Genomic DNA, 27,562 nt, shown 5'->3' on the forward strand with positions numbered 1-27,562 from the left:
CACTCTCTTTTCACCAGTCAACTGAAGAGATGCTGCAGTTGAAGGCACCAGTGGCCAGGCACTTTCGTGAGCTGTTTTATGGCCAGGGGATGCTGCTGTGAGAGGACTTGTCAAGTTGTCCTTCTGGCATCGTGACTGATGGACACTTGCCAATGTGGAAAGCCAAACACTGACCAGAGATCTGCAATGTTTCAGCTGCAGCATCTGGAGCAGAGCACATGCCCTGCTTCATTTGAGGGCTAATGATCTCATTTGCATACTCTGCATCCTGGTGCCGGTATCACAGACTGGACCCAGCTTATGGCATGCAGAGAAATTGATTTTAAATGATTTTGTTCAATCCTGGCTCTGCAATGGTCAATGTTGGAGGTGATTGTCCTGTGTTAACATTAATTTAAGGTGCTCATTTAAAGAGGAAACAAGGGTAGGAACCCAACTATCCCCTGACCACCTGTGGGATCTTGGTGAATCACTCACAGCCAGCTGGAAACCATCACTGCAATGTGTGAGATAAGGCAAAAAAGGCCTAATTTGGGTCACCTGCTCTCCTGAGAGGCCTGCACCCTTCCTACCTAGATACAGGGTGCTGAGGTCTTAGTGCTGAAACAGGGCTGTAAAGGGGGTGGTTGGAAAGCCATTGCTCTATTGTGGCAAGACAAGAAGGTGTCTGTGGAGCACGTTGTGGACAATCACCTCGTATCCCCCAAATCCATCAGCCTGGGCATCGCCCCCATCCTTGTCCCCAGCCACAAAAGGAGGAAGCCGTCCTCTCTCCCCTTTTACCAGAACAACTCAGACAGATTTAATGTGGGCAGCCCTTTGGGGAGGGCTCCAGACTTGAACTCAGCAGCTTTTGGACTCCTTCTGTTAGGATCTTCTCCAACTTTCTGCCTTTTTTTTTTTTTTTTTCCCCTAACAACACTACCCAGGGCAGGTCTCCAGAGTTCAGTGTGTTTAAAAGCCATCCTTTTCTGGTCCTAAATCTTGGGGCTGAAAGCCTTTTTAGAGGCTCTTTGAACAGGTTTTTCTAAGATCTAGGCTTCCATTGTGCTCCTTCCCTTTCTTCAGGTCTGAAAATTAAGTGCTGCCTGACTTTTCCAGGAATTTATCCCCCGAGCGCTCAGGTTTCGCTTCCTTTCTGAAAACCCAGAACATTCACAGCATCGGTGAACTCAGGGGTCTGAAAATGAGGAAAAAAAATAAAGGTTTTTCCTTTCCAGCTCACTGTCAGGAGAGGAGCTGAACCCTTCAGCCAGGATTTAGGAAAGGGCTCAGCCCACAGGGGTGGAGGTGTCTGCGCTGAGGAAGAGGAGGCAGAATCGTGCTCCCAGCCACACGACTCCAGGCCGTGAGCCCTCAGCGGGAGCATCTGGATCTGCTGATGAGGGTGGGGAGGCGAATCACCAGAGACCGGCATCGGGGGTTATTTTTTCAATCAGGTTCCTCTCCTGTTTCCTCCCGAGAGCCCCTGAGCGGCAGCTCTCCGGCAGGGAATCGTGTGGTGCTGTCAGTCATTCATTACCGCCGGAGACGTTACGTGCTGACGGCAGCCGCATAGGAGCAGGGGGTGTCTGAGGGACAGGAGGTAAATTTAACTCCATCTATCATCTCCCCCTCCTTGCTGGGGCTCGCGTGACTTTGTATCCACCTCGCAAAGCCAGGGCTATTATCTTCTTTTCTGTGACCGGATTTTAATGAGGCGACTCTTTTATTTCTGCTTTACATTCACTGAATGCCTGGATGCAGAGAGGAGGCATTGCACAAGGATTAAACCAGTAGCAAATCTGCCAAAGTGGCAAGCCAGAGCTGCCGTCCACATTCCCCATCCCAAATCTCCCACAGGGGCTGTGATGGCCACCTGGCTCCAACCCACAGTCTGGGGTTGTGGTAGGGGATGGTCAGGGGTTTTGGGTGAAAGCTGCCCTTGAAAACCCACTTCTTACTCTTCAGGATTAAGGCTGTAAGACCACAGAGCACAAAAGACAGCCATTGTTTTCACAAATGTTGCTTTGCCACCCCTGCAGACGAAGGATCTGGGTAGAGATAATGACAGGAGACTCCACTTGTGCTCCTATGTGGTGAGAGCTGGTAGTGCTTAGACTAGAGATACGTTGGTTACATCCTGGAGGAAATGAACCCTTTGGTTCCTCTCCTCTTGTGAGTTCGCCTGGATGCACAGAACCACATGAGATAAAGCAGAGGAAAGTGAAATGATGTAAGCCATACAGCAGCACCCACTATTTTCCCATTCTCCATGCTCTCCCACATGTTTGATTCCCATCATCTGTAACCTTTTGCTTGGTCAGAGTCCCCACTACAAGCCTTGCCTTGGCCAGAGCAGGATCTGGAGAAAGATGCTGTGGGTTCTACATGGCTGTCCCTGGCAGTAAGATCTCCTCTACCATCCAGGTGGAACCTTCCCTTTTTTAAGGGGATGCTCCGACCCTTTATAGTTTTATCACTGCAAATACTTTACATTGCTACCATAAGAACCCTTTTTCTGAGCCTTTGGCATGTATTTAATGTATTTAGCATCTGCTTCATGCTAATGCTGCTGTTTGTGTTTGCTTATGTGAGAGCACCAAAAGAACTGGTGAGGTACAGATTTTTTGTTCTCCCAGAAATATAAAGGGCATTATTCACAGTAAAGATATATTTAAATCAACTGCAACAGAAAGTCCATCTCCTACTTTATGTACATATAATGTAATTTCAACTACAATCTAAAAATGAGGAAATTTATCCCTATGAAAGCTAATTATATTCAAAGACAATTAGTATAAATGAGATGTCAAGTGATCAAAAATATTTTTGCATTTACAAAAGATTTATATTCTACTCAGCCTGATTGTGCAGGAAAAAATAATGTCACATTTCAGATTTCTTGATTGAATTTCTGCCACTGAGATCCAAGAAGAGAAATTCCCAGACGCACAGGGAAGGTGACCATGCTGCATCCTGTATACTTCCAGAAATGTCCAGAAACCAAGCAGAGTTGGCCCAGGGCACTATTCTCAGTGATTACTCAGGGATTAATAACAGATATGGCACAGTGAGGGAGCATCAAGACTAATTCATTGGCCATGGCTACTTAAAGGTTACTGCTACAGCTCACAGCCTGAGTCTTATTTGAGTATCATCACATCAAAAAGCAGGTGCCTGCATCTGCCTCAGCCTCCATTAGGGCTGCAGGGCAGGAATCATCTCCCCAAAAATAAGTCAAACCAACCCTGCCCTCTCTCACCTGTCTTGGCAAGCCCCTAAATCAGGGGCACAGGGAGACAGCCTCAGATAGAGATGTCTGCACAGGAACATTGCATGTTAGATGTGATAAATCTCACCCTCTGTATCTCTCAATTGAGGCATTTCTCTTGCTGTCAGTGCCTTTCTCAATATTCCTCTCTATTTCAGGTTTTTTAAAAAAGGCTGATGTTGTTGCTATCTATAGGTTATGCAAATGAAACTTTTTCCCAAAAATACACTACCTTGCTTTGCTATGTTTCTAGATAGAAGGCAGCTAAATAACTAGATCACCTTGACTTGGCAAAGGAATAATAGTGGGGGACTATAGGATATAAATATAAAATTAAGGGTAGAGTAGAAGAGAACCCGTAACAATTAATTATTCACTGCTTCTTCCAATCTAAACCAAAGGAAGTCCAGATACCTGGTCTGAACACAATAACAGGAAAGTGATCCCACAGTGCATCAGCTAGGCAACTCATTTCCTCAAGATGTTGCAGGAGTGGAAAAAAAAAAATAAGACACCTGAAAAATGGATTGGAAGTTATTAAACTCAGTAGTTCAGAAGTGACCTCTGTGAGCTTTTGGTATGGCCCTGTTCTTACAAAGATTGCTGGTGTGAAACATCAGCTCCAACCACTACCGCAACCCCAAGAGGGATGCTAATTAAAATGCAGTTCTCCAGTCCAGGGCAGAAGGTGCCTGGTGGTGATGGGAGGAGATTCAACAGATATTAGCAGCTTTAGAGGCAACATGGTCTTCTGTCAAAAAGACAAGGAGCCCAGCTGGACTCTAGGAAATGGGAGGCTGATCTGCTGTGTGGCCTCAGGCAAACCATTTCCTTGGTATTGTTCTTGACCCCAGTCTGTTTTATTAATACGATGGTAACCCCTGTAGGGCAGGAGCAATATTTTACCACTTGTGTGTTCATTTCTTAGGAGAAAACAACCCATCTCTCAGACAGGGCCTCTCATTGTGCTTGCAATATAGACCCAAATTGATAATTTGGTCTTTTAAGGAAAAAAATCCATTCCAATGTGTATTTTACCCTGCATATTTGAAGCTGTTCCATTTACAGACACCCTCCATGTGTCACTCCACTTAGAGTCTCTGATGCAGATGGTTCAATTATTTATTAATTTGGTTTTCAAAATATCCTCAGAGCATTTCAGCAGGAGACACTTCCTTCAAGGTCCCATTTCCACTAGTCACTAAGAGTTTTGCTGTTGAATTTGATGGAGATCAGGATCAAGACTTCTCCCATCCTTTCTGACATTTCCTTTCACACACAAACAGCATCTTGGACCTGGAAAGGTCAGTTACTCTTGTGATGCACTGATATTTTTAAAATGTCTAAAACTGTGAGGATTACAGCTTAAATTTCTACTTCCATCCCTAGAGTGTCCTCACATCCTCATAAGCCATGGCAGCATGAACATGAAAAAAGGCATGAAAAATTACGTAAATTATGTGCTGAAAAGCTGGTTTTCTTTCTGCAGTCCATCCCAGAAGACTCAGGACATCTGGGATGTTGGCCACAGGCACTGGTTTTAGTGGCAGCTCTTTGGATTTTGCCCCACTCTTTGCCAGAACATGAAGCTGACCAGGCAGTTCATCCAACTACAGCTGGATTGGGCATGCCCATGACTCAGGGTTTTTCCTTGCTGTAACATCAAAGATGTCTCACTGAAGAATAAGCATGGCCCATCTCCATTAACTAGCCATGGAGCAGGCCACCAGATGCACTGATGTGCTAGGACAGAGCACGGAAACCCAAAGGCCAAATTCATCTGAACCATGGGGGATTCAATCATCAGCTTGGGTATTATGCCCTTTCTGTGGGAGGAAAAAAAAAAGGTAGGGGGAAGATGCACAAAAGGGGTCCAGAAGGCACTTGATCTATGCCAGCAAGCTCAGTGCCCTGCCCCACATGCAGGAGCAGCTGGAGAGGTATGGAGGACATGGACAGGTCCTTGTTTGGCCCCATGCCCTGACCCGCCTCTCAGAGTGCCTGTCATCCAAATTCAGCCACAGCCAGGTTAAGCCCCCTTTTGTTGCACTGAGTAAATTTAGAAGCAGTTAGTTAATTGGTACATTTGTCTCACACACCCTGAATTACAGCACAGCAAAAAAAAAAAAAAAAAAAATTTACCAGGAATAAAATAATTGTGGAAAATGAAAGAAACTGTTTAATTACCTTCTGCAATGAATTATTTGGACAATCCAACATTTGAACCAAGAAGCAGCAAACAAAGGAGTTCTGCTGTTCAGAAGCGCAGGTTCCCCTGGCACTGGTCCCCCACGTCCTGGGTATGAGCATCACTACACCTCAGGAGGAAACAGACCATGTAATGCCACAGAGACATAAAACAGGGCTTTGTTGAAGGAAATCTTCAGCTCGCCTGGGCTTTTGCTGCTGTGCCACTTCATGTTTTTCCTCATTTTTTAAACCTCCTTGTAACCAGGGGTTTCTGCCATATAACAACACTTTGTGCTTTAAGAATAGCTCAGATCCTTGCTCTGCCACTAAAAGGAGGCAGCATGCAAGGGAACAACTCAGGGTTCAGTCACAGATGGGACTTTGGCTGGTCTGGAGTTGATCTACTGGTGAGCAGTGCCAGAGATGTGGCACCCTCTCAGAAAACCTAAGTCCCTAATGCACAAATATTAGAAGTTTGATAAACATGAAATTTTCCAAGATAACTTCTGAAGTAGGCTGGTCTCACAAGGCTCTGATTTACAAGGTACTGTACAAATAATATTCCTACACTTGCTACTGTAAAGTCCTGCAACACATCATAGGAAGGAAGATGTTCATTTTCTTGTGTCAGACATTTCTGTCCCCAGAAAACTGAAAACAGCAGAGAAAAGGTAACTGAGCTCCTTGAGGAAGCCTGGTATCAGCTCACTTGTAACACAAAGACCTTGGTGGAATAGTTGAACATCAAGGTATTTTTGAATGACCACAGTGCTTATGGGCTGGAAAAACACAAGTATGATCCTGCAACATGGTGAAAAACAGTCCCCTGCATCATCTGAGCAGTATTAATGCCTCTGTCTGGCAGCTGGGAGGGCTGTGCAAGGCACAGATCACCCCTTCCTAAAGGAGTGCTTCAGTCCAGGATCAAGACTGACTGCTTCAAGGACCTCAACGTCTCTCAACGCCCCTCCCCAAAATATTTTGCAACAGGAATACAGTGGCTAGAGGTACAGCTGGAATGTATTTAAGTTGGAAACTTATAAGTAAGTTTCTAAGTGACAAAGTAGAGAGGTTTCCAGAAGTTGGGGCATCAAATTGAACTGATTTTATAGTGAGCAGAGCACATTTGCAAGCAAATTTATATGGCATGCAATAACAGGAGGCTGAAGCTGGCTGCTGAAGCAATCTCTGCAATCTTTTATCTGCTTGTTCAAAGCAGACTCCAATTTCTTGAAGTACAGGTGATTTCTCAGTTAGCAAGGGGAGATGTGTGGCTGTCCACCTGCACCAGGACCTTTCCCCATAGCCCAAATCTGCTCCCCACCATCTGGGATCTTTGTGGATATGGACTGGAGGATGACAGGTCTATGGAGATAGAGTCAAGGTAGAGGACAGAGCAACAGAAACCTCTGCACAAAAGAAATGCCTTCCTTCTAAAGTCAAACCAGCTGTGCTCTTCCCAGAATAATCTTCCTCAAATGCCTTTGGGCCTGTTTCTCTGGCTACAGGGATAGAGGTGTGATTTTTAATCCAGAAGCTGTTCAGAAAAGGCATTATGGCTCATGATACATGACGGTGGGCCAGAGTCAGAGCAAGGAGACAACCCTGCCCAGGAGAGCATCACCCAGGTTAAGGTGGCCCCATTTCTTCACTTTCTCACATTGCTTTTCTTTGACCTTTGCTAAATAAGCAGTTTTCCTCCCTGGTCCCGCAGCTCTCAGCAGGCCACATTTACACTGGGCTACCTGTTCCTCTCCAGCCTTTTGGAGGACTTCTAGCACAGGCATTCTCCTCTCCTCCAAGTTTTGTAAGCTTGAGTCAGGGCAAGCAATCCTCAGGTAACCACTGAAAGCAACCAGCTCTAAACTTGCACACTTGTGAGGGATGAAGTAGACTCCAAATTGGTAAACAGCTTATTGCTGTTATTATCATTCAGCAAAGCTCCTAGTTCACTAATATAACTGGGTGATTTAATTCCAATTACCATTGAATTGATGGGAAACAATTGCTAAGGAGCATCCTCCAAAATCATTCTAGGTAGGTGGCACTTGCCTAGCAGACAGCTCCGAGCATCCCCCAAGTGAAACAAGTTCTGTTTCCACCCAAATAGGATTTAGCAAGCCACTCAGGAGAACAGAAAAATAGTCTAGGAGAAGAGTCATTGCTCTGAAGAAAACATCCCAAAGAAAAAAAAAACAGCCTCTCCAGCCTGCTGCTGGCAGAACTTGCCCCTTGGATAATACAGGTCAAGAAGTAGTTTTATGAAAGTTATGAAAGTGTAAGAACTAGTTGCTCGGTTTCCTTGAAGAGTAGTATTACAGCCCCAAAGCTTACCTTGAATAACCTATCTGCTCTATTGTAGACCCATCCCAAGCAGTTACTGAGCAGCAAGACTTTAGAGGAGGAACAGAATATTGCAGCCAAACCCTAACCCTCCCCTCTTTTCTGCTCTTAAAGGGTATACATGGGATGCTCAGGTTCATCTTATAATGAGGGACCAGGCTGGGGAAATGAGCCCGGTGACATGGCACAAGTGTTTTTAATAACTAAATTAAGGAGAAGTCCTGGGTGGAAGTCCTAAGACCCATTTTGGATATGTGTGTTGTTGCAGCAGCTGCAGGGTGGCACTTCATGAAAGCTTGCATGGCATGAGGGAAGATAACATTTTGGAAACAAAATTTAAAAAAATCATCTGCTACTGCTCATCCACTTCAAACAAGGACACAAAAATCAGACTAAGGATTTGTGTGTGAATGTATTGAACAGGAAAAGTCCCTGACTACACGGACGTGCAGGGCTACAATAACTTCTTTTCCCTCAAAGGATCTTTTCCCTTCCACACAACATTGGCAGTGCTCTGAAGGGCTTTCCACATAAACAGGTGGACAGGGCTGCCCAAATGGACAGAGCAGACATGGGCTGCCCCGGTACTCAAGGCCAGGACACACTCTGACTGCCGTGGCAGCAAATGCGTGCCAGCAGAGCTCATTTTCCACACAGTCTGGTGGCTGGCCACATTTAATCACCTGCACTTCAACAGCCTCCCTTATTCAAGATTTCAAAGCCCCCGACAAATGCTGATAAATGAAGCATCCGATCGGCTGTGTGCAGTGGATAAGCATCATTATCCCTGGATAAAACCAGGCTCAGGGCATGGAAATTGCCCCAAACCCAATGCCACCGGAGCTGCAGGAGGGGCTGGGGCCTGCCCATGTTGGCCTGGGGGCACCACGGGCCACGAGGAGAGCTCGTGGCTGCTGCAGCTCTTTCCCATTCCCACAGCATCACCGTGGAGGGTGATGGCTGGTAATGAGTTTCTTTAGTTTTGCCTGAGTGCTTTCAGCTCTGCAGACACAACTTCTCCGTGTTCAGCACCAAAGAGCAGATGAGTAGCTGATTACACACTACCTTGCCCTGAACACAAATCTTCACAATTAGTGGGACTTCTCTAGGTAATACACATCTGTAAATAGTGATCATTTCTCTGCTCATCTCTTTACCAATCCCAGTTCTGCAAGGGCTGGGGAAAAAGAAACGGGAACTTGCAAAAACCTCTGAAAATCCTTCTAGAATAACAAAGTGCAGGAATGGTGCGCTCACAGATCTCAGGGCCCTGTCAGGGCCCAATCCTCAAGCCTGTCAGCTGGGCCCGTGTCAACCTCATGAAGTGCAACAAGGTCAAGTGCAAGGTCCTGCACAATGGTCGGGGCTATGTCACTGTCATCCATCGTTGACACATGGTAGCTGGGATGAAACTTTTGGGTAAGAGTGTTGAATGTAGGAAGAAAGGAAAAAAGTGATGCTTTTAGCTCAGGGAAGGATGGAAGGCTGGGAAGGACATTGCCAAGGCAAAAGAAAAGCCCAGCCAGGATGAGGCACTTGGACATTCCCTGTGCAGAAACACAACTTGCTAAGGTAACTGCAAGTTTTTATGGAGCAGATGTGTTGTTTGAGAGGAAAGCAGCCTAATTCCTAGCCAAGGAATATGTGGGAAGGCCCTTCGCAGCCCAGAGACTGAATTAAATAATCTAATCCAGGTGTGGTAGGAAGAACTTCACATGGCAGAAAAAGGTTCCATATCTGATAGAGCGAAAGCTATGGGGAGGGAGCAGGAGAAGTGATCTGATAGTGTACAATAAAGACCAACAACAGAGAGGCTAATAATTCATATTTCAATAGGGCATCTTTCACGCTGAAGGATACAAATGAGTTTTTCCTTTTGGCCACTGTTTGAAATTCAGCCACCTCTGGAGCGGAACATAGCCATGCATAACATCTGACACTGCCTCAATGTTGATGTATCTGTTAATATGCAAATTGCCAATCAGTATATCTTCAAAAGGTTATTGCAGAGTCAGATAATAAATCAGCCCTATGTAATGCTTATTATCTGTATGCTGACAGTGCCAAAACCTCGGAGTCCTGGCATTGTTTATGTACACACACGTCTCTGTGTGTCATTCAGTATGCCTGATATTGTTCTTCTGCAAAAGGAGGACCAAAAGAAAGAAATAGAAAATGGCCTTTGCAACCCACTTCACTGCAGTTACTTCACTGCAGTTACGGCTGTTCTGACATTAGTTTCTGCCTTTTCTCCTCTCTGTTTTATATTGTCTGCAAAAGGGAAGGCTGCCTGCATTCTCCAGGTGGAGGAGGAAAACACAAGGCTTTCCACCAGGAGGCATATGCAGGCAAAGTCTAAAACACGTAGATTCACACAGCTTCGGATACAGGAGGTCTTTGGCCAGGGCAGCACCAGAAAACCAGAATTAATGTAGTGCAGCTTCTCCCAGCACAGCGTATCTGGCACCTTCATTCGGTCCTCTTGAGCTTCTCTCGGCTGGAAAGTTGTCATGTGAGGCGAGGGGATTTGGGGGTTGAGCCTCCCGCTCTCCTTTCCCATGGTCAATTTTTGCTGCCGGCACCACAGACATCTCCCAGGCTGTCCTACAACTCCTTCCCCTGACCCCACCAGGAGGTGTGACCAACTCTGCTGGGGAAACACTCGGTGCTGCTGGCTGGTTTCTAGCCCACTGCCAGGAAAGGCAGCTCAGCCTTGTGCAGTAGCTACAGCATTTCCAAAAGAGCTCTGCCTATGGTGCATATTCTTTCCAGCAAGTGTTTTGAATTTTCTCCAAATATTTAAGTGACCTTCTGGCAAGATGTGAAGGCTGGGCTCTTCAGCTCCATCACCTACAGTCCCCAGGAGCCAGGATCCTCCCCTCCACTACTTTCCTGGTGTATTTTTATTTAGTATCTCTGCTTGCAGGGCTGCCTGGGACTTTAAAAAGAAATGCCTTCCCCGCTAAGATACTCTGTAGTAATAAGGAACTTGATCTCACACAAATTGGGATGTTCTGAGAACCGTTTTAATTTCTGCTAATCGGCAGATGAAAAATGAATTACTTCAGATGTCATGTACTGCCGCATGAACCTCGTAACGTTTGGAAAAGCTGTAACAGAGTTACCCAGTAATTGAAGGGCTTTACATGACTGAACTTTGTAATTGCATATTCTTCTCCTTGGCTCTGGAAGGCAGAAAGGAAAAGCAGATCAGGCCTTGTTTTAATGAAACAGTTGAGTCCTACAGTGCTACCAAAGCTAAAAGTAACCAAACTGCTCTCGTTATTAGGTATTGCAGCTCCCTACACCAGAGCATGTTGGGCCCTGGCACCCCTGGGTGCACCGCAGACCAGCTCCCAGCTGGGATATGCTGGGAACACTGGGAAGATCCTCTGTGCTTTTGTCTTCACGCCATTACTGGGTTCCTCTTATTTAACATGCATGAAGATCCATTGGTCCCCTGCCCTTTGTCCGGGCTGGGGGCCACTTGATGTTGCAATGTCAAGCAAGGACAAATATTGCAGAATTGGGATTCTCTCAGCTGTTATGGTAAAAGGTTTTTCAGCTTTCTTAGGGGAAAAAAAAATAATATATATATATATATATATATACACACATAATCCATTGCTGTTTATTTCTTTATCTTTGAAAGCAGGATCTATCATCCGAAGAATCCAAGCAGCATCTATTTCTGTGGATACTCCACAGCTGCTCCTTAGTGGCTGATGGCATAACGTTGTCTGAGATGGCCATTAGCTGAGTATCGTTATGAACAGCTTCCCAGGGAAGTAGCTGCAAAGTTCAATTTGCTGAATTATGAGCACATCTCTGAGAAGAATTGCATTATATGGTACTTGCATGCTGAAAGCATTAACTTTATACTTTGAACTTTTAAAATACTCATTGATGGATCTGATGAGGATTGAAGAAGTAGAAAGGTGAAGGTCTCAATGGATTAGAGATAATAAGGAATAATTGGTATCTTTTTTCCAAGAAAAAGAAGTGGTATACTTAGTAGAATTCTATTTTCCTGAGGCTTTTTCACTAGAAGGAAAAAAAAAAAAAAAAGCCATTTGTATAAAAAAAATTAATGGAAAATCTCTGTAATTGGTACAAACCATAACTTAAGGGCACTTGATTTGTGCTGAAGAGCTATTTGGCTTCATGGAGTCACATCAGATTTACCCCAGCATCCTTGGGAGGTACACTCTTGTATCTCATGCAGAATAAATCTAAGTGTTGTCTAAAACACTTTATTTTTTAATTAAGAAGAAGCAGAGTGAAACAACAGTGAATTTCTCTTTCAGAAGAGACTAGATCATTCTGTCCCACAAAATGGATGGGGTCCACAAAAAAAAAATTCTCCAGAAGTTTAAAACCTGGGTGAAAGCCCAGGAGCTATAGACTCGGACACTTCTTCTCGGTGCTGAGACAGCTCCCGCTCTGTATTCAGCGCCAGTCGGCAGCTGAACGCGCTCCAACACCCAGGAGCTCAGGGGTATTCAGGTAGCTTGATTTCACATGCGCAGCGCCGTGATTTCTGTGCACCGAAGGCACTTCATTTAATCGGTGCTATTATCACACCTGATGAGGCACAGCAGGTGATATTTGAGATGCTTGCCTTTTGATGCCTTGCAACTGAGCAACATTTAGTAAGAATTACTTAAATCAGCTAATCAAAAACAAGTTCAATGACATTAGGATGAAGTGGGCTTCAGAACACCTAAGCGAAGTTATTTATCTTGTGGAAATCCTTCTTTAGAAGGAAAAGCAAATAATTCCCAATGTGATCTATAAGCTCTCTGCTCTTTGGGCAATGGATAAGCAGATGTAATTCCTGAAAATCCTTTTGTTATTCCATATTTCAGGCAGTGTTTGAGTTTGTTCTTGTGGAACAGATCTTATAACCCTGTACAGCCTGGAGCCTGCCTCTTGGAGCCAGGGAAGCGGGGTGGTGGGGCTGCTCGCGGGTGGGATTTTGGTGCTGATGCATGCAGTCAGCGGTAAGGCACAGGGCTGCCCTGGAGGTGACAGTGGCTTGCCCAGAAATCCACATTCGACCCCATTCCCAGCAATGGGGGTGGCCCAAAGGGACCCTTAGGGACTGTCCTCCCCTCTCCCTCCTTCAGCAGGAGCTGTCCCTAAGCAGAGCCAGCCCCCTGCATCCCCACCGCCCTCCTTTCAGAGCCGGGTGGGGTTTGCATCCCTCTCTGCCCTTCACCAGCCTGAAACCAGGGTGTCAAAATCCTCCAGAGCTCATTGAATGAAAAACGCCCTGTGATTCTCTGCTGCTTGGAAAAAATGTGTGTTTTCTGCTGCTTTAAAGAGCTTCTCCTTAAAGGAAATTGATGTTAAGCCATGAGACACCTGGTCCCACCTCCCTCTGGCCTTTCCCAGCGGAGGCAGGGATGCGCCCAGAGCTGGTGCACTGTGCCTGCCTGCAGGAAAACGCATCGGCAAGTTACTGTCAGCTAAATATTGAAACAGCTCGACCGAGCTCTTTTTCTTTCTTTGTTTCCTTTTTTTTTTTTTTTTTTTTTTTTTTTACAGAGCCCTGTGTGGGTGCTGCTCCAGGCAGCATCAGCACTCCCAGGCCAAAATCCTACACCGAAACCTTCGGGTGGGCAGCCACGGGCTGAAAACCTTTCCTCTGAGGCTCTGTGTGCCCTTCTGGCCTCCCAAAACCTTTCACCCCCATCCAGCCCCCAAGCTGGAGGGCAATGGTTATCCTTCAGAGCAAGGCTCCCATGGCTTACAGACCTGGCCGCAAGGCTGGGAACCATTTAGGAGTCCTGGAGAGATGCCACCCATGTGGCCGTGCTTGGTGATGTCCCCGCAATGTGGGAGACACGTCTGGGACACATTGGGTCCACTCACTGAGCCCACACTTAGCGTCAATCTCTGACAATACCAGAGAATTTCATTCAGCACACACATATTTATATCCTTTAATAGCTGAGAGAGAAAGCACAATGGAAACATGTGGCTTCAGGTTTTCGGAGGTAGTTATTAAGTGTCCCCTGTTGTCTGTTGCTGGCTGGCACAGCGCTCGCACACGGGAGGGGACACAGGGGAAGCATTTGAGATGCTGGTAGCAATGCACGTGTTTAGGTTTAAAAGGATGGAGGGGCAGCTCCTGTAAGTGAGTGTGAAGACAGAGCGATTATTAGCACATATTTATTGGAGTTTACCAGCTCTGTAACAATGGGTTTCTCTTTGCCATCAGACTTAATTCCTCTGTAATTATGTTCCTAATATAGAAATCATTTGGCATTTATTTGCCATAATAAAACTTCCCATTGCATTTAAATTCAATGTGAAGTTAAGTGTATTTAGGAGACTCAGCTGAAGACCTGAAATTAAATATTCTTGGTTTCCTTTTCCAAATGAGACAAACTCCGAGGAACCCTAGCAGTCGGGTCCACGTGTGCAGCTGCTCCTGTGAGCAGTGGATGCTGCATGCAGGTACCCAGCGGGAGGTGCCAGCCCTGCTTCCCCCTGCCCTGCTCTTCCCTGGGGCACTCATCCTGCAGGCGATGCTAACACCTGATGCTACTTTTCGGAGCTGAGCAGGGAAAAGGCTCAGCCGAGGAAACGCTGCAGGTGTTAGGACCACCACCAGCCGTCCCAGTTAGCAGTACAGCTCGCACTGGTTTTTAAACTGCTGGCTCTAGTAGCTGGGGAAAGAGGAGGGTGTGAACAGGGCTCTTCCCAGCCGAGCTGGCACGTGGTTGACTCTGATGTATGTCAGCAAGGCCACATCCTTGCCCAATGCCACCACGGGCCCCATCCCATGAACACCAGCTGGCGGGCGAGCAGCCACAGCTTCAGCAGCAGCCTGCAGATGGGTTCCCAGCACTGGTAAATGACAAATAAAATGGCCAGGGCACCACACTGCCATCAGCATGCAGGAGGGCTGACGCTGATCCTGACGTCAGTATTTTCTCCCTGGATATATCGAGCGTCAGAAGCGCGCGCTGGCAGTAATGTTTTTCCCATCCTTTCTCTGAATTCCTCCCAACAGGCGGAGAACAGCAGGGCCCAGGCAATCCTTAACCACTCTGCTGTGCCGCAATGGGCTCAGAGCGGGTTTTGGAGGGAGAGGGCAGAGCTGGGAGAGCCCCGGTTCATCTCCGGCTGTGTGCTCCTCCCCGGGGTGAAGCCAGGCCATCCTCTCCTCGCCTTGCTGCTCCTGAAGACAAGCTCCCATCCTGGATGACAAACAGCAAGGCAGGTGAATTCAAAGCCTGCTTGGTTGTTCCAGGGGGACAAGATGGTACTGAGCAAGCTGAGGATGGATGAGCCAGGGAGCATTTCTCCACCAGCTGCTGCCAAAGCCAACATGCTGCTTCAGCTGATCCGAGCGAAGGGATGGAACTCTACAAAAGGAAAACTGCCAAAAAAAATATGTTGGGAACGATTTTCTCCCTTCAAAGGGTCTTTGGAGAACAGTCTCCAAATGGGATTGGTGGGAATGCCATTGTCTGAAGCACTGGAGGGAGCGCTGTGCAGAGCCGTCTGCTGTAAACCTGCAGGAACAGACGTGGGGTTTAATTCCCAGCTCTCAGGGCTGCGAGCTGTGCCTCGCTCTGGGCTTGCTTTTGTGCCTTCTTCGCAGAGGTCCCTGCGCAGTGATTCCTCCGTGCCTGTCACAGCCAATGGGCCGTTCCTAAGCTGGCTGTGCAGCCGGCGACAAGGCTCCTTCCCCTCTGCTGTACAAAGGATTTATTCCTTTAATATGCCCCCGGTGTTTATTTTTCTGCTGGTACACGAGCGCCTGTGCCCGCGTGTGCATGCGGCAGTGCTTTATGAACGCCTGCTGTGGACAGAATTGGGCTTCACAGTATGCAAAGATAGCTGTGTGCCACACACAAGGATATCATCCTTCACACGGCTGGAGAAAATGCGATAAATCAGGTTTTTGCTGGATTGGCAAAAATGAAGAAATTGGGGGGTTCATCTCCACGGTCAGCCCTGAGCCCTTGCAGGAGGTGGCTGGGCTGTCTGGGATGCAGTATCCCAGTTAGGGGAGGGGGACAAGGTCCCCACGGCGGTGTGGGATGTTTATGGGCATCTCTTGGCTCCGAAGAAGTCAGATTTCTTTGTCACATTTACTCCAGAGACCAATAAGACACAGCAAGTCTCCCCTGTGCACCCCCACAGCTCGTTAGACAACACCCGGGTCATTCGCTCGCTCCGTGGAGCCCCACAGGAGACCCTGGTGTGTGGTGTGGTGTCCTGAATAAAAGTTCACAGATCCTAAAGCCTTCCTTGCTTCCCCCTCTTTTAGTCCCCTCCGGTGTGTGATGGAAATCAGTGGCAGGTAGAGCCGAGCCCGGTTTTGTAATGTAAACAGTTATTTACAGTTGTGCTGAAATTTCACGGAAGATGACATTTTTAGGTCACCTCGCCGAAGCAAATGAAATGATTAATGCGTTTGCATTAGGTTTCATAAAAAAAGGCATCACTCTTGCCCAGCGTGACTCTCGCTTCCTCGGGCCCTCAGACCCTGAAAGCGAAGGCAGCTTCCCACCGGGTTCGGCAGGAGCAGGATTTGGCCTCCTAACCTCGGGCAGCTGGGGCGGTGGGCATCATTGCTGCATCCAGCAGCCTCAGGTGGTCACACTGGGGAGGACCACGGGGCTGATCAAGGTATGTAAGAAGAAGAATCCTCTCTCTGGCACCAGAAGTGTGATGCCAGCCTTCCCCATCCTATTGACATTCTCATCCTGCCTTTAAAAGCTTTTAAACCTTGGGGCCCAGCTAAACAAACGCCCAACTGGGGGCTCTGCTGTGGCTTCTAAACGCGGAGAGGCAGGGGGTAAAACTCTTATTTAGGTTCTTCCCTAAATAAGCGACAGCAAATGACTGTGAAATGAGCTCTGAGCTTGGTGTGCAGAGGGGAATGCAGTCCTGCGGTGAACAGGATGACAGCACCTGGGTCAGAATAATATCAGGGTTTGCTGGGTACCCCTGCTTGAGCTATACCAGGAGCAAGGGAGTGAGGCAGGAGGGCAGGGCTTTGGTCGCTGCTTGTAAACCAGCAGCCTTGCTCTGGCAGCAGAGAGCCAGAGGCCTGAGCAGTGGCTTCCAGTTTCCAGCCGAGCCGCATCCACTTGTTGAGGTCTGGTGTGGATGCTCTGGTGTCTAGGAAGAGCTGTGCTCACGGAGCTTTTCCGCTAGCAGTGATATTAGGAGTCTCTCACCTACCCGGGTTTTTCTTTTCACAGAAACTGTAAAGTGTGAGTAGCTCAGACCTCTACATCTCTGTCAAACTGTGTTCGCATCACCCAAGAATTACTGGAGGTAAAAACTGATGAAAGCAGCCCTATTACCCAAGCCAAACCAGGGGAAGCGGGACCGAGAGCGAATGGGTGGCTGAAGGAGCGCCTTGGCCAGCTTCTGTGCACGGCCTCCTTGCCGTGTGGGAGGAGGGAGCCCCGCTGATGCCGTCTCTCTTTTGCAGGGGGAGTTGCTGAGCCCGTGTCGATGCGACGGATCGGTGAAATGCACGCACCAGCCATGTCTGATCAAATGGATTAGTGAGAGGGGCTGCTGGAGCTGCGAGCTGTGTTACTACAAGTATCACGTCATTGCCATAAGCACAAAGAACCCTCTGCAGGTAAAGGTACTAGAGACATTTCAAAGTCTATTTATTCTTGTTCCTCTTTTTGTTTCTGGGAGCAACTAGGTTTTGCTGGCGTGGGTTTTGTCTCCTGGCACTGCGATCCACGCGTCTGAGCCGTGTAGGAAGGGCTGTGGGGGCTGCTCCAATGAAGCCCCACGTCCTGCCTGGCGGTACTGGGGGCATCCCTCAAGGGTCTCCTCTCTCTGACCTTTGACAACTCCCACATCCATTTTCTTCCTGCTTAAAACACCAGTGCGGCTATGGTAGTGCTGTAACACCTCACAGCCCTTCAAATGCGTTTATTTTTTTGGAGACTACAGGTATGCCACCATCTCCCAGCACAGATGGGGACACGAATTTGAAAGAGTGTTGGTGCGAGGGACAGAGGGGGTGAAGGGAGGGCTCTTCCAGCTCTCCTCCTGCCACCCTTTTCACTTCACTGCTCCCCAGGATCAAATGTGTCCCAGCACAGTGCTAGAGGCCCTGGCTCTGGTGCTCTGGTCTCAGTGGATATACACAGGTGTGCACACAGCAGGTAAAGCCCATCTTCATGTACGTGTCTGTGAAAGGCAGCCGAGGACCCGCCTTCTTTCTCGTGTGAGTTCAAAAGCACCGCAGCTTATTAAATCCCACTGCAGGCTAGTAATTCAAAACCAAGATACAGAACGGGGGAAAACTGTGTGACTGTTAAAAATGGGATAATTTATCCTTAATAGCTATTGATTTATTGCTGGAGCAACACCTGAAGACGGACTAATTGCTGCACGCCTTTGCTGAGCACCATTAGTGCCTCAGACGTAAGGAAGCATATTAGACTCAGGCACTACCATTTAATTAGCATCATCTGGGCTGGAGAGACATCGCAACAGCATGCTGTGCTTTAGACACCAGAGCAGTGTCTGTAGGGATGTCTGTCCGTCCAGCACCTGGCTGCACTGGCTCTCTGGTCTTCTCTTTCTCCAACAGCCTTTGCCAGTGATGGTGCCCAGCTGTATGGGGTGGGGGACACACAAATCCCTGCTCTCTCCTCCAAATTGCCCTCTCTGTGTGTCTCTCCGGGCCTGAGGTCACTGAACACAGTGAAGAAAGAGGCACAGCCCTCCAGGGCTCCATACTGAAATGAAGCAGCAAAATTAGTGGGACGTCGTGGGGCAATTTTGCTGGGGGGAAGGAAAAGTCTCCCTGCTCTCTGCAAGTCCCTGCAGCTTCTGATTCGATTTTCCCTGTGCCGTGGCCTGGAGAGATCAGTAGTTTCATCCCAAGCCCCAGACCCAGGGTGCTTTAGTTTCTTGGCTCCAGTAACTCAGACCAGATTGAAACACAGGGTGGGAGATGTGGACACAGCAGCTTTTGTTTGTTTCTGGAAATCTGGTCCATGAGTGCCCTCGTGCTTCATGCATCTCGGGCTGGGGGAGCGATGCTGAGCAGTGCTTGTGGCCGCAGATTTGTGAGCGTGTGTGTGGCCAGCACTGCCTTTGACCTCCGGATGCTTGATGCAGAGGGGAGGAAGAAGCAACTGGAGTGAAAAGCCACTCGCTCTGGGATAAATGCAGCCTGTGTGGAGCCGCAGCTGTGTGCCCAGGCACCCTGTCTGGTGTCAGCACGAAGGCACTGCTGCGACGCAGGTGCTACACCAGCACCAGCACGTGAAATCCTGTGGGAACTGGTTCATGGACGAGACCCAGACTTCCCAAGAGGACGAAGGGGCTTGGGACCCTGTAACACATCACCCTGCACATCGCCGTGCTCCTCAGTGGTTCTCGCCATCCTCCAGCGTTGCAGCATGGGTGGGTGGGAAGCGTGTCCTTTCTGCTCAGCCTTCTCCCCACGTGTGGACACCAGGACACGCTGGCATGTCTCTAAGCAAAGCAACAATCCCTGACCTTTCTTCTTGGGGTCCGCTGGAATTTCTACCCAGCTTTATCCCTCTTAGAAAGCTCTGAATTTCTCAGGCGCAGGTTTTGGAAGGTAAATGCTGTAGGAATTCAGGGCCGTCTGTTTATTCCAGACTAACTGTCACACAGGCAAGGCCCACCCAAAACTCACCTTGGAGTCAGCTTGGCAAAAGTCAAATGAAGTTAGGTTCAGATAACGCTCTGAGCCTGGCTAGATCTTGCCCATCAAGGTGGCCCTGCCTGCCCCGTGTGACTGTCCCTGTGTCCTCTCGTGGGACAGCCCACAGGCAGCTGGCAGGCCCTGGGCTCCCTGGGCCATGTCCAAGTGGGCAGAGCAGAGCAGCACACCCAACACCCCCGTGTTTCCCGGGATGTGCATGGATGTACATCATTCTCTGCTCATTTTGACGTGTGCTGCACATTTTCTGGAGAGCCTAGGAGCACGGCATGGGCCAGATGTGCACGGCATGGGCAGAGAAGCTACAGCGAGGGGAGCACGGTTCATACATAATTAACACGGATTCCTTCCAGCCTCCAGGCTGTTACGCTGTCTCATACCAGAGAGGGGCCTCCAGTCCGGTATTTTGACAGAACAAATCTCTATAAATTAGCCCGCCAGCCCTGGATTGCTGGGATTTAAGAGCAAAAGTCTTCAAGCAGCAACACTGCAAACCTGCTGAGACTGGAGGATTAAAGTTGTTGGAGAATCTGGCAAGTGTCTTGCCAAGCTGTGGTCAGTCAGCAAGTGAGCAAACACCTCCCGCAGGCTGTGGGCGATCGGAAGGTCCAGAGCCTTCATCTGTCCATCTGTCTGTCCATCTATCCATCCCCGCTGTCTTCCAGTCACTGAGACAAGAGATATAGGCATGGGGCTCTAAACGCTCCTCTCCACTGCAGTATTTGTGCAAAGCCCATGACTTTAATAATGCCTTGAAGACACAGGGTTTTGGAAGCAGGTACCTGCTGCAACAGGACTCTGCAGTGGATCTCATTCACACAGCTCCTTTGCAGTTGCTCCTGAGCCAGGTTCATTCCGATGCTCTGATTTTAACAAGTACAAGATCAATTTGAACCAACTTCCCAGACCTACTGCTGTCTGCAGTCTTAGGGAGTTCAACACTGCTTCACGGTTGTTATCTCTGACTTTTCCTGTTTTGTGGGTTATTTCAGCTCCAAAGGTCCTCCGTTACGGACTGTTGGGGCTGGGATCCCATCCCAGTTCTCCTCTGGCTCTATTTTGACTTTGGAGATGCTCTGTTAAGAGCTGATGAGTGTTCATTTATACGAACACTCATTCATTTATATTGGGACCCCCACATCTGCAAGAAATGTGGCCGAGCTTCCAAAGTGTTTGAACTTCAGCCTGAACTCCTGAGCTAAAAAAGCTTGAGATGAGTTCACTGGGGTCTCCTGATTGTCCCAGCTTGCTGGGTCACTTGTCATGAGTATGAGCCCTGGCTGGTGCCTGCTGAGCTCTTCCCTCCAGCTGCAGCCTGCAAGCAAGAGACACCGTGGGCTGTGGCTCATAACAGGAGCTTTTTAGGATGTCAGCACTGTAGCCTGAATCTTACCAGATGCTCTGGCACACAGAGAAGAAGGAATTTCATCACAGCCCTGGAGCTTTGGTAATGGGCCCTCCTTTCTCCCTGCTCTCTTTCTTGCGCCTGAATAAGCCAAAGCACCTAGAAATGTACAGCAAGGAAGCTACCACAGCTTTTAGGATAAATTTGCTTGGTGAAATCACAAAAAGTAAAGCCATCCTCCTAAAGATAATTGAGGAGGTTAGCCAGGGCCTCGGGACACCATTGAAGAGAGAGCCAGACCTAAGCCGTGATGGGAGTGGGCCCCTCCATCCTTCTAGGAAAACCTCTGCTCGCTTGTGATCCTGGGTCTGAAGTGAAATCGCTGACTAGCAGAGCTCAGGATGTTAATGATACGTACTAAGGGGACGTATCAGATACAGCAATAAAAATAAACCGAACTGCCTGAGGCAGGCATGGAGGAGCTCTCAGAGGAGTGTAGGAAGGCTTTTCTAGCAAGCAAAGCTTCTAAGCAAGCTGCTGCAGTAAGACGTAGATATCTTCTGCAGGCAAATATGTGCCTTGGATCTGCTCACGCTGGTGCTTGGAGTCTTCGGAGGCTGCTGGTGTCAAAGAAAGGGAAATATGGATGAGGCCCGAAGTACTACATTAATGACATTATTAATTGGTGTTACATTAGCAGCGAGGATTTTTGGTCACAAGGCTCTGAGCAGAAGCACTGAAGCAAACAGAGGAGCAGGCTTGTCCCAAGTATAAGCCGTCAAGTATGAAACAATGCAAGAGATCAAGCGTGATATGACAGCCAGGCACCAGTCCTGTCCTGGCCTCTAAGTTTGTCACAGTCCTGGGATCCTAAGAGACCTTTTCAGAGGCATGTGGGACCCAGAGGTTTGCAATCTGACCACCTGTAGGGCTTTCCACCTGCCTAAAACCACGGTCTTGGTTGACAACGTGGGTGAGCTGCCAGTTGGTAAAGGTGTGCTTCAGCAGAGCCCAGTTCATTATCAGCTGAGAAAGGCAGCGCTTGTTTTAGGTCTCTCCCCTGCAGGGTGGGATTGCTGGACACTGTGACATCGCGAGGGCTTGAACTTTTGAGCCGGAGATTTTGGAGGGAGGGGATTGCGTCTGCAGCCAGGCATCTGAATAAACAGCCTTGAGGGTTTCAGGCATGCTGCTAAAGGGAATCTGCAGTGTCACTGAGCCCTTTCTTGGCAGCTCTAGCAGCGTCCCACTAAATCCCTGTCTGCTGGCTGTACTAATTGTGGAGTGGGGTTAGGAGAACAGGTGACTTCTACAGGCTGCTGTGGAACCTGAAAGGCCCCGTGCTGTGATAGAGATGGGCTCTTAAGGCTGCTGGTGCAGGCATGCATCAGGCTTAGCTCCTACAGCTAAAATTCATCATGTTCCACCTCTGAGCCGCTCTTGGACTCTGGCTTGCTCCGTTCTTTCTCTCTGAACAAACCTCTTACCATGGAATGTGTAACAACATGGAAATAAAAGATGAAAAATAATGACCCCAGTTATTGGTAGCTTGAGCTAGATGTGTGACACTCAATTGCAGTTCTCAGAATTTCCAGAGAGGAAAGACAACATTTATTGGGGCTTGGGGTTGTTTTCTTTTTTCTTTTTTTTTCCTTTCCTTTTCTTTCTTTTTTTTTTTTTTTTTTTTTCTTTCCCTCTATTTTTTTTTTGGTTATTTTTCCCAGCATTCAGCTCTGACCCATTTACCTCTTTGCCAGAGGGTAACCACCTTCTGAGCAGAGTGCCACCTCCTGAACAGAGTCAGGACTGCTGCTGTGCGTGTCGCTGCCGCTCAGTGCCAGCTGCCGGGGGAGAGCCTCTTTCATGACCAGCACCGGGCAGCAGCCTTGCCTGTGTTCCAGCATCTCTGTTCCCATCCAAAGGGAGGTTTGAAGCTGGTGTTCAAGTGTAGCTTTTCTGTGCCCTGACTCACATCCCGTTTGAAAGTAGAATATATTTAATACCGTATCGATGCCTCTCTGTCTCTGTAAAACAGTGGTGCCAGCTGTACGCAGCTGCTAGCTGTAAAAAATATCTCCTTCTTCTTCTTCTCTCTTTAATTGCTACCTTGGAAGGACCTGTTGCTGCCACAGGCCTTGCAGTGTGCCAGACAGATGGTGAGGAGCCAGTCCATTACCTCCTCTCGAGAGAGAAATGATGCAGAATGATTTGGCTGGCACAGGCGCACGCAGGTCAGCATGAGGGACCCGCAGCAAAACCATGGCAGGCAGCACTAGGAAAGGCTCCCTGCGCTCCCATCCCCTCAGCATCTGCCAGAGTTCGTGGAAGGGGATAGGAGGTCTGGGGAGAGCTGCAAAAGTGAGGGTGCAACCCCACGCACCTACCCAACCCAATGCCTCCTCATGCCTCTCGTCCTGCCTCCTCATGCCTCTTGTCCTGGATCTCTGAGCTGATGGCACCATTGCAAATTTGTTCCTCTTCAAAACCAGCCCTTTGCAGGGACTGCATTCAGTTCAAGGGTCTGGTAGCAATGCTATGTATTCCTTTCCCAGCACAACTCACCTTCTTGTCCTTCAAGTAGGGTTCAAAGTCCTCCCTACTGCCCAAAAATATGGGTGACTCCTGGCTGGCCTGGGCATTAAAGAGCAACATAGCAACTGAACTGTTTTCTTGCCCTGCAAAATGAGGGGATGGGGCTTGACAGGTGACCCTGGTGTCCCAGGATGTGTTTGACAAATGGGCAGGGTGCTCAGGACTCTCCAGAGCTGTCACCTCACAAGAACACTGAATTTGACCTGAATCCAGGCTAAACATTTTCAGTTCCTCTGAATCCTCTCCACCTGCATGACGTTGAAGTCTACTTTTATTTATCCTACTACCAGTCCCACTGAGATTTCAAGGGCATGTATCTTACTGCTAAAGGTGGCCTATATACTTTAATGCCAGGAGACACTATCTCTCCACGGCCAGTTTACACATTTGATTTCTGATTTGCAGGAGGCATTGTGGACGATGTCCCCGAGTCTTGTCAGAGAAAGCAATTTCAGCTCTTGGTTTTTACTGGGCAGTTCCCTCAGAAGTGTAAATCTGAGTAAGGAGGTTTTATTCTAGATGACACAGAAAAGTCTGGGCTTAGGATATTTATACTGTAGCTTATACAAAGCTGTTTGACATAGTGAATGGATTTGGGGAAGTTACTTTTTTTTTTTTCTTCTTCTGAGGAAGAAGCATTGTCGTTTACCTTGGAAAACAGCCTGAATGTGTCATCACCTAAAGGCAGGGAGCCTTGGTGGCAGCAACCTGTGTTGTTTGTAACATGTTTTGTGGGGTGTGTGTTGCCTCCACAAGAGCCTACCTAGTGTTGTCATCCCGTCACATTTCAAAGTAGCACGGAGCCAGCTCATGGCTTACCTGGGAGGCCTCCAAGCATGGAAAAGCATAGCTAGCTGAGGCATTTCCCATGGTACCAGGATACCCTAGCCAAAGCTGGTGTCTGGCTTCCATTTGAGATAGCAACTGGATGTCCTGGCTTGTGATGGCCAGCACAGATCCACTGTTCTGGAGATGGTATTTTCAGGGTCTTGCCCACAGACCTTCCTGACTCCTACTGGTCTTTGTGGTTTCCTGGTGAGATGCAGGATTCCTCCCTATTTGCTTTTCAGCAGCAGTGTCAAGAAACATGGGGCCGGGCACTGTCAAACAACTACCACGCTCCACCGTAGAGGTGGACCAGGTGAAGGCATCTATGTGTAGGATACACATATAAGTCACAGGTGATCTTTGGGATCTCCAGAACCACCACCACTAAGAAAAACAGCAGTGTCTATCATGTAACTACTTTCTTCTCTTTTTTTTTCCCTCCTCCCTTCCCCTTGCGCCCTCTCCTCTCCCTGTTGCTGTCCCTTGCAGTGGCAAGCCATCTCTCTGACGGTCATTGAGAAGGTTCAGATAGCAGCGGCCATCCTGGGTTCCCTCTTCCTCATCGCCAGTATCTCGTGGCTCATCTGGTCGACCTTCAGTCCTTCAGCCAAATGGCAGCGCCAGGACCTGCTCTTCCAGATCTGCTATGGAATGTACGGCTTCATGGACATTGTCTGTATAGGTGGGTGAATGCATCTCACGGCACAGCTGAGGGCACCAGCCCACCCGCTCGCTGGCAGAGAGGAGTGGGAGATGGTGTGGAGAGCCGGCTGGTACAGCTCTGCTCCCGGATTGAACCTCCCCTGCTTTCCCCCCACCTTTTTTTTTTTTCTTTTTTTTTTTTTTAATACCTTTTTTTGCAGTGCTCTCTGCTTATATGTGCAGCCCTGGGGTATCTCCTTGGCTGGGCTGGCAGAGGGACCTGCAGCAACCCCAGAGGGAAACAAATTTATCTTCATTGGGCAAGGAAGTGGGGGGGAGGCTGGGCAGTATTGATTAACAGTGGGAAAGAAACTCCTTCCTTTCTGGAACAGCTAATTTAGGGACTGCCCTGTGTGTGGGTACGGCAGGGTCCGGCCTGCACCTCGCAGCCAGCACCTCGCTCTCTCCACATGAAGTCCCAGCTCCTCAGTCTGGTCTCTCAGCCCGGCAGGGGCGGCTGCCCCTTCTTTGGATGGGTTGAGAGCAAGACCTCTGCCCCCTCAAGCATCCTGGGCCTAGCAGGGTCTTTGAGCTGTAGGCCCAGTGCAGGCATGCAGGGTTGGGGAGGACATAGCTGGTGATGCCTAAGGGCAGAGGAACCCACCAGCCAGGCCACTGAAAGAGCAGTGGTTACCGAAATAATCAAGTGAACACCAACCACCTCCAAACACTGAGTAATACCCACCCAAGCACAGGCCACCAGATCATGGCAATTCAAGTGACCCTGCCAGGAAGATAAGAGGGTTCCAGAGAGCTCCTTACGTCTGGTTTCTTCCATTGTTGGTATACATGCAGAAGGAGCTTCCCCCACCAAAAAAAAAATATATATATATATAAGAAATAATAATTAAAAAAAAAAAAAAAAAGTGGGACAAGACAGTACTCTTGCCTTGGTGGATTTGTGTTTGTATAGGTAGAGCCACTCCTGAAGAAAGGAGCACAGCCCCCCAGGTCAACCCTCAGAAAGAGCAGGACAGACCATCCGAGTAGCAGTTGGTGAAATTGGAGTACAGAAGTAAAACAAATGAAGCGTCAGGGAGAGAGGTCTGGACAGCACACCCCAGGTCTGGGTTTAAATGGCTCTTGGTTTCAGCATCCTTCCAGCACAAGACTTAGGCCTCCTGAAACCCAGCTTGGTGCTTCCCACTGTTGCCATCATTGCACGGACGAGAGCTGAGCTTGGCCTGCCCCTCCATGAGGTGCTGGTGCAGCTAGCACAGCTCAACAAGGGGTGGCCAAGGAGGGTGAAAGAGAGGCAGGTAGCACCCACATGCTGGCATAGCAGACACTGGTGACATCCTCTTATCGGTGGGATTGGGACTAGAAAAAAACGATCCCTCTGTGTGTGTGTGTCGCCTTGTTGGCAGAAGACAGCACTGGAGAGCTCTGGCCTGGGCGGACATCAGTAACATGATTAACTGGCTTTGATAAAGCTTCAAGAGCTGAGGGGAACTGATTAGCTCATCTGTCAATAGATGCTAAATCCTCCCACATGGCAGAGAATAAACTATGCCAGCTATGAACTGAAGGGGAACTGGGCAGACAGATTCAGATTTGAGTTTTTCTGCTGCTTTCTTCTTTACTTTTTTTAAGGATCTGGCCTCTGTTTCCCCTATCCACCTTCTATAGGGAGGTAAGAGCCCCCTTGCATCTCCAGTGATATCACCAGTAAGCACACTGGCCTAAGCTGTGAGCTTCGATTTTTCCAGCCAAAGAGCAAGAGGCCGTCCCATTCCCAGGAATATTTCAGAGCTGTGGCTGAGGACAGCCCTTTGCCTTAAGCCCGCCCTGCACAGCTGGCAGCTGTTGTGGGCCAGACATGACTGTTTTTCCCACAAACACAAAAGCAAGTGGAAAGCACTGCAGATGAAGTAACTTAGTGTGTCTGTATGTGGCTTCTCTTGCCCAGCACCTCAGAGCAGTGCCCACCCATGGCTGGCTCCAGTTGTGTTGTGTGCAGCTCGGTGCTGCCAAGCAGCCCACCCATGGTCAACCAGGAGAGATGATGTTTTGGGCCTTGAGAGCCTTTGTACACACTTCATACATTTCCCTAGAAAAGCTGATATGTGCATGCAGCCAGCCCTCTGCCCCTACCGCTCTCCAGTGTAAAAGTTGCTTGTATTGTGCCCTCAGTGCTAGCTGAGATCTGCTGGTCCCTCTCCTCCCCGCCTCCTCCTCTTTCTCTACCCAGGTTGAAGCAAGTGACAAATGAGGGCACCGCTGAGAGCTGTGACTCCCTGGCTGTCGACACCGTCAGGTCTCTTCTCTAGGTGACATCTCTCCAGCTCTGCTGATTTCAGAGAGCTGCACTAGTGCTAGCCAAAAGGCCAGTCTGTCTGTGGAGAGGCCAGGCCAGGTCAGCAGAAAGAGCTGACCAAATGGTCCATGACTGGGTTTAATTCCTCATTCATTGCAGCTTTCCTTGACTGTGATAGATGCAGCAGTGGCAGCTCCCTACAAGGCTCGCAGTGAGTTCCTCACTGCAGAACAGCTCTTTTCCCTCTCTTTATCCTTCTTCCAAACCTTGCAGCCTTGTGCAATGTCTTTGATCACTGCTGGGCAAAGCTGGCTGTGCAGATTCAGAGTTCTGCTCCCGACTGCTAGCATG

General features: G+C 48.5%; 1 protein-coding gene across 1 annotated transcript in view; it reads left to right on the forward strand.

Moving 5' to 3' along the window:
• The window catches only part of MARCHF4 (membrane associated ring-CH-type finger 4), a gene marked incomplete at both ends in the record, with an annotated part of 82,536 nt that overhangs the window by 38,545 nt on the left and 16,429 nt on the right, over positions 1-27,562 (forward strand). The window contains 2 exons of the mRNA XM_082763566.1: positions 17,253-17,408; positions 24,742-24,934. Of these exons, the coding sequence (XP_082619692.1) occupies positions 17,253-17,408; positions 24,742-24,934 (349 nt within the window). The remainder of the gene's footprint in view (positions 1-17,252; positions 17,409-24,741; positions 24,935-27,562) is intronic.

The sequence above is a fragment of the Aythya marila genome (assembly GCF_965140915.1).
Source record: "Aythya marila genome assembly, chromosome: 6".
Lineage (NCBI taxonomy): Eukaryota > Metazoa > Chordata > Aves > Anseriformes > Anatidae > Aythya > Aythya marila.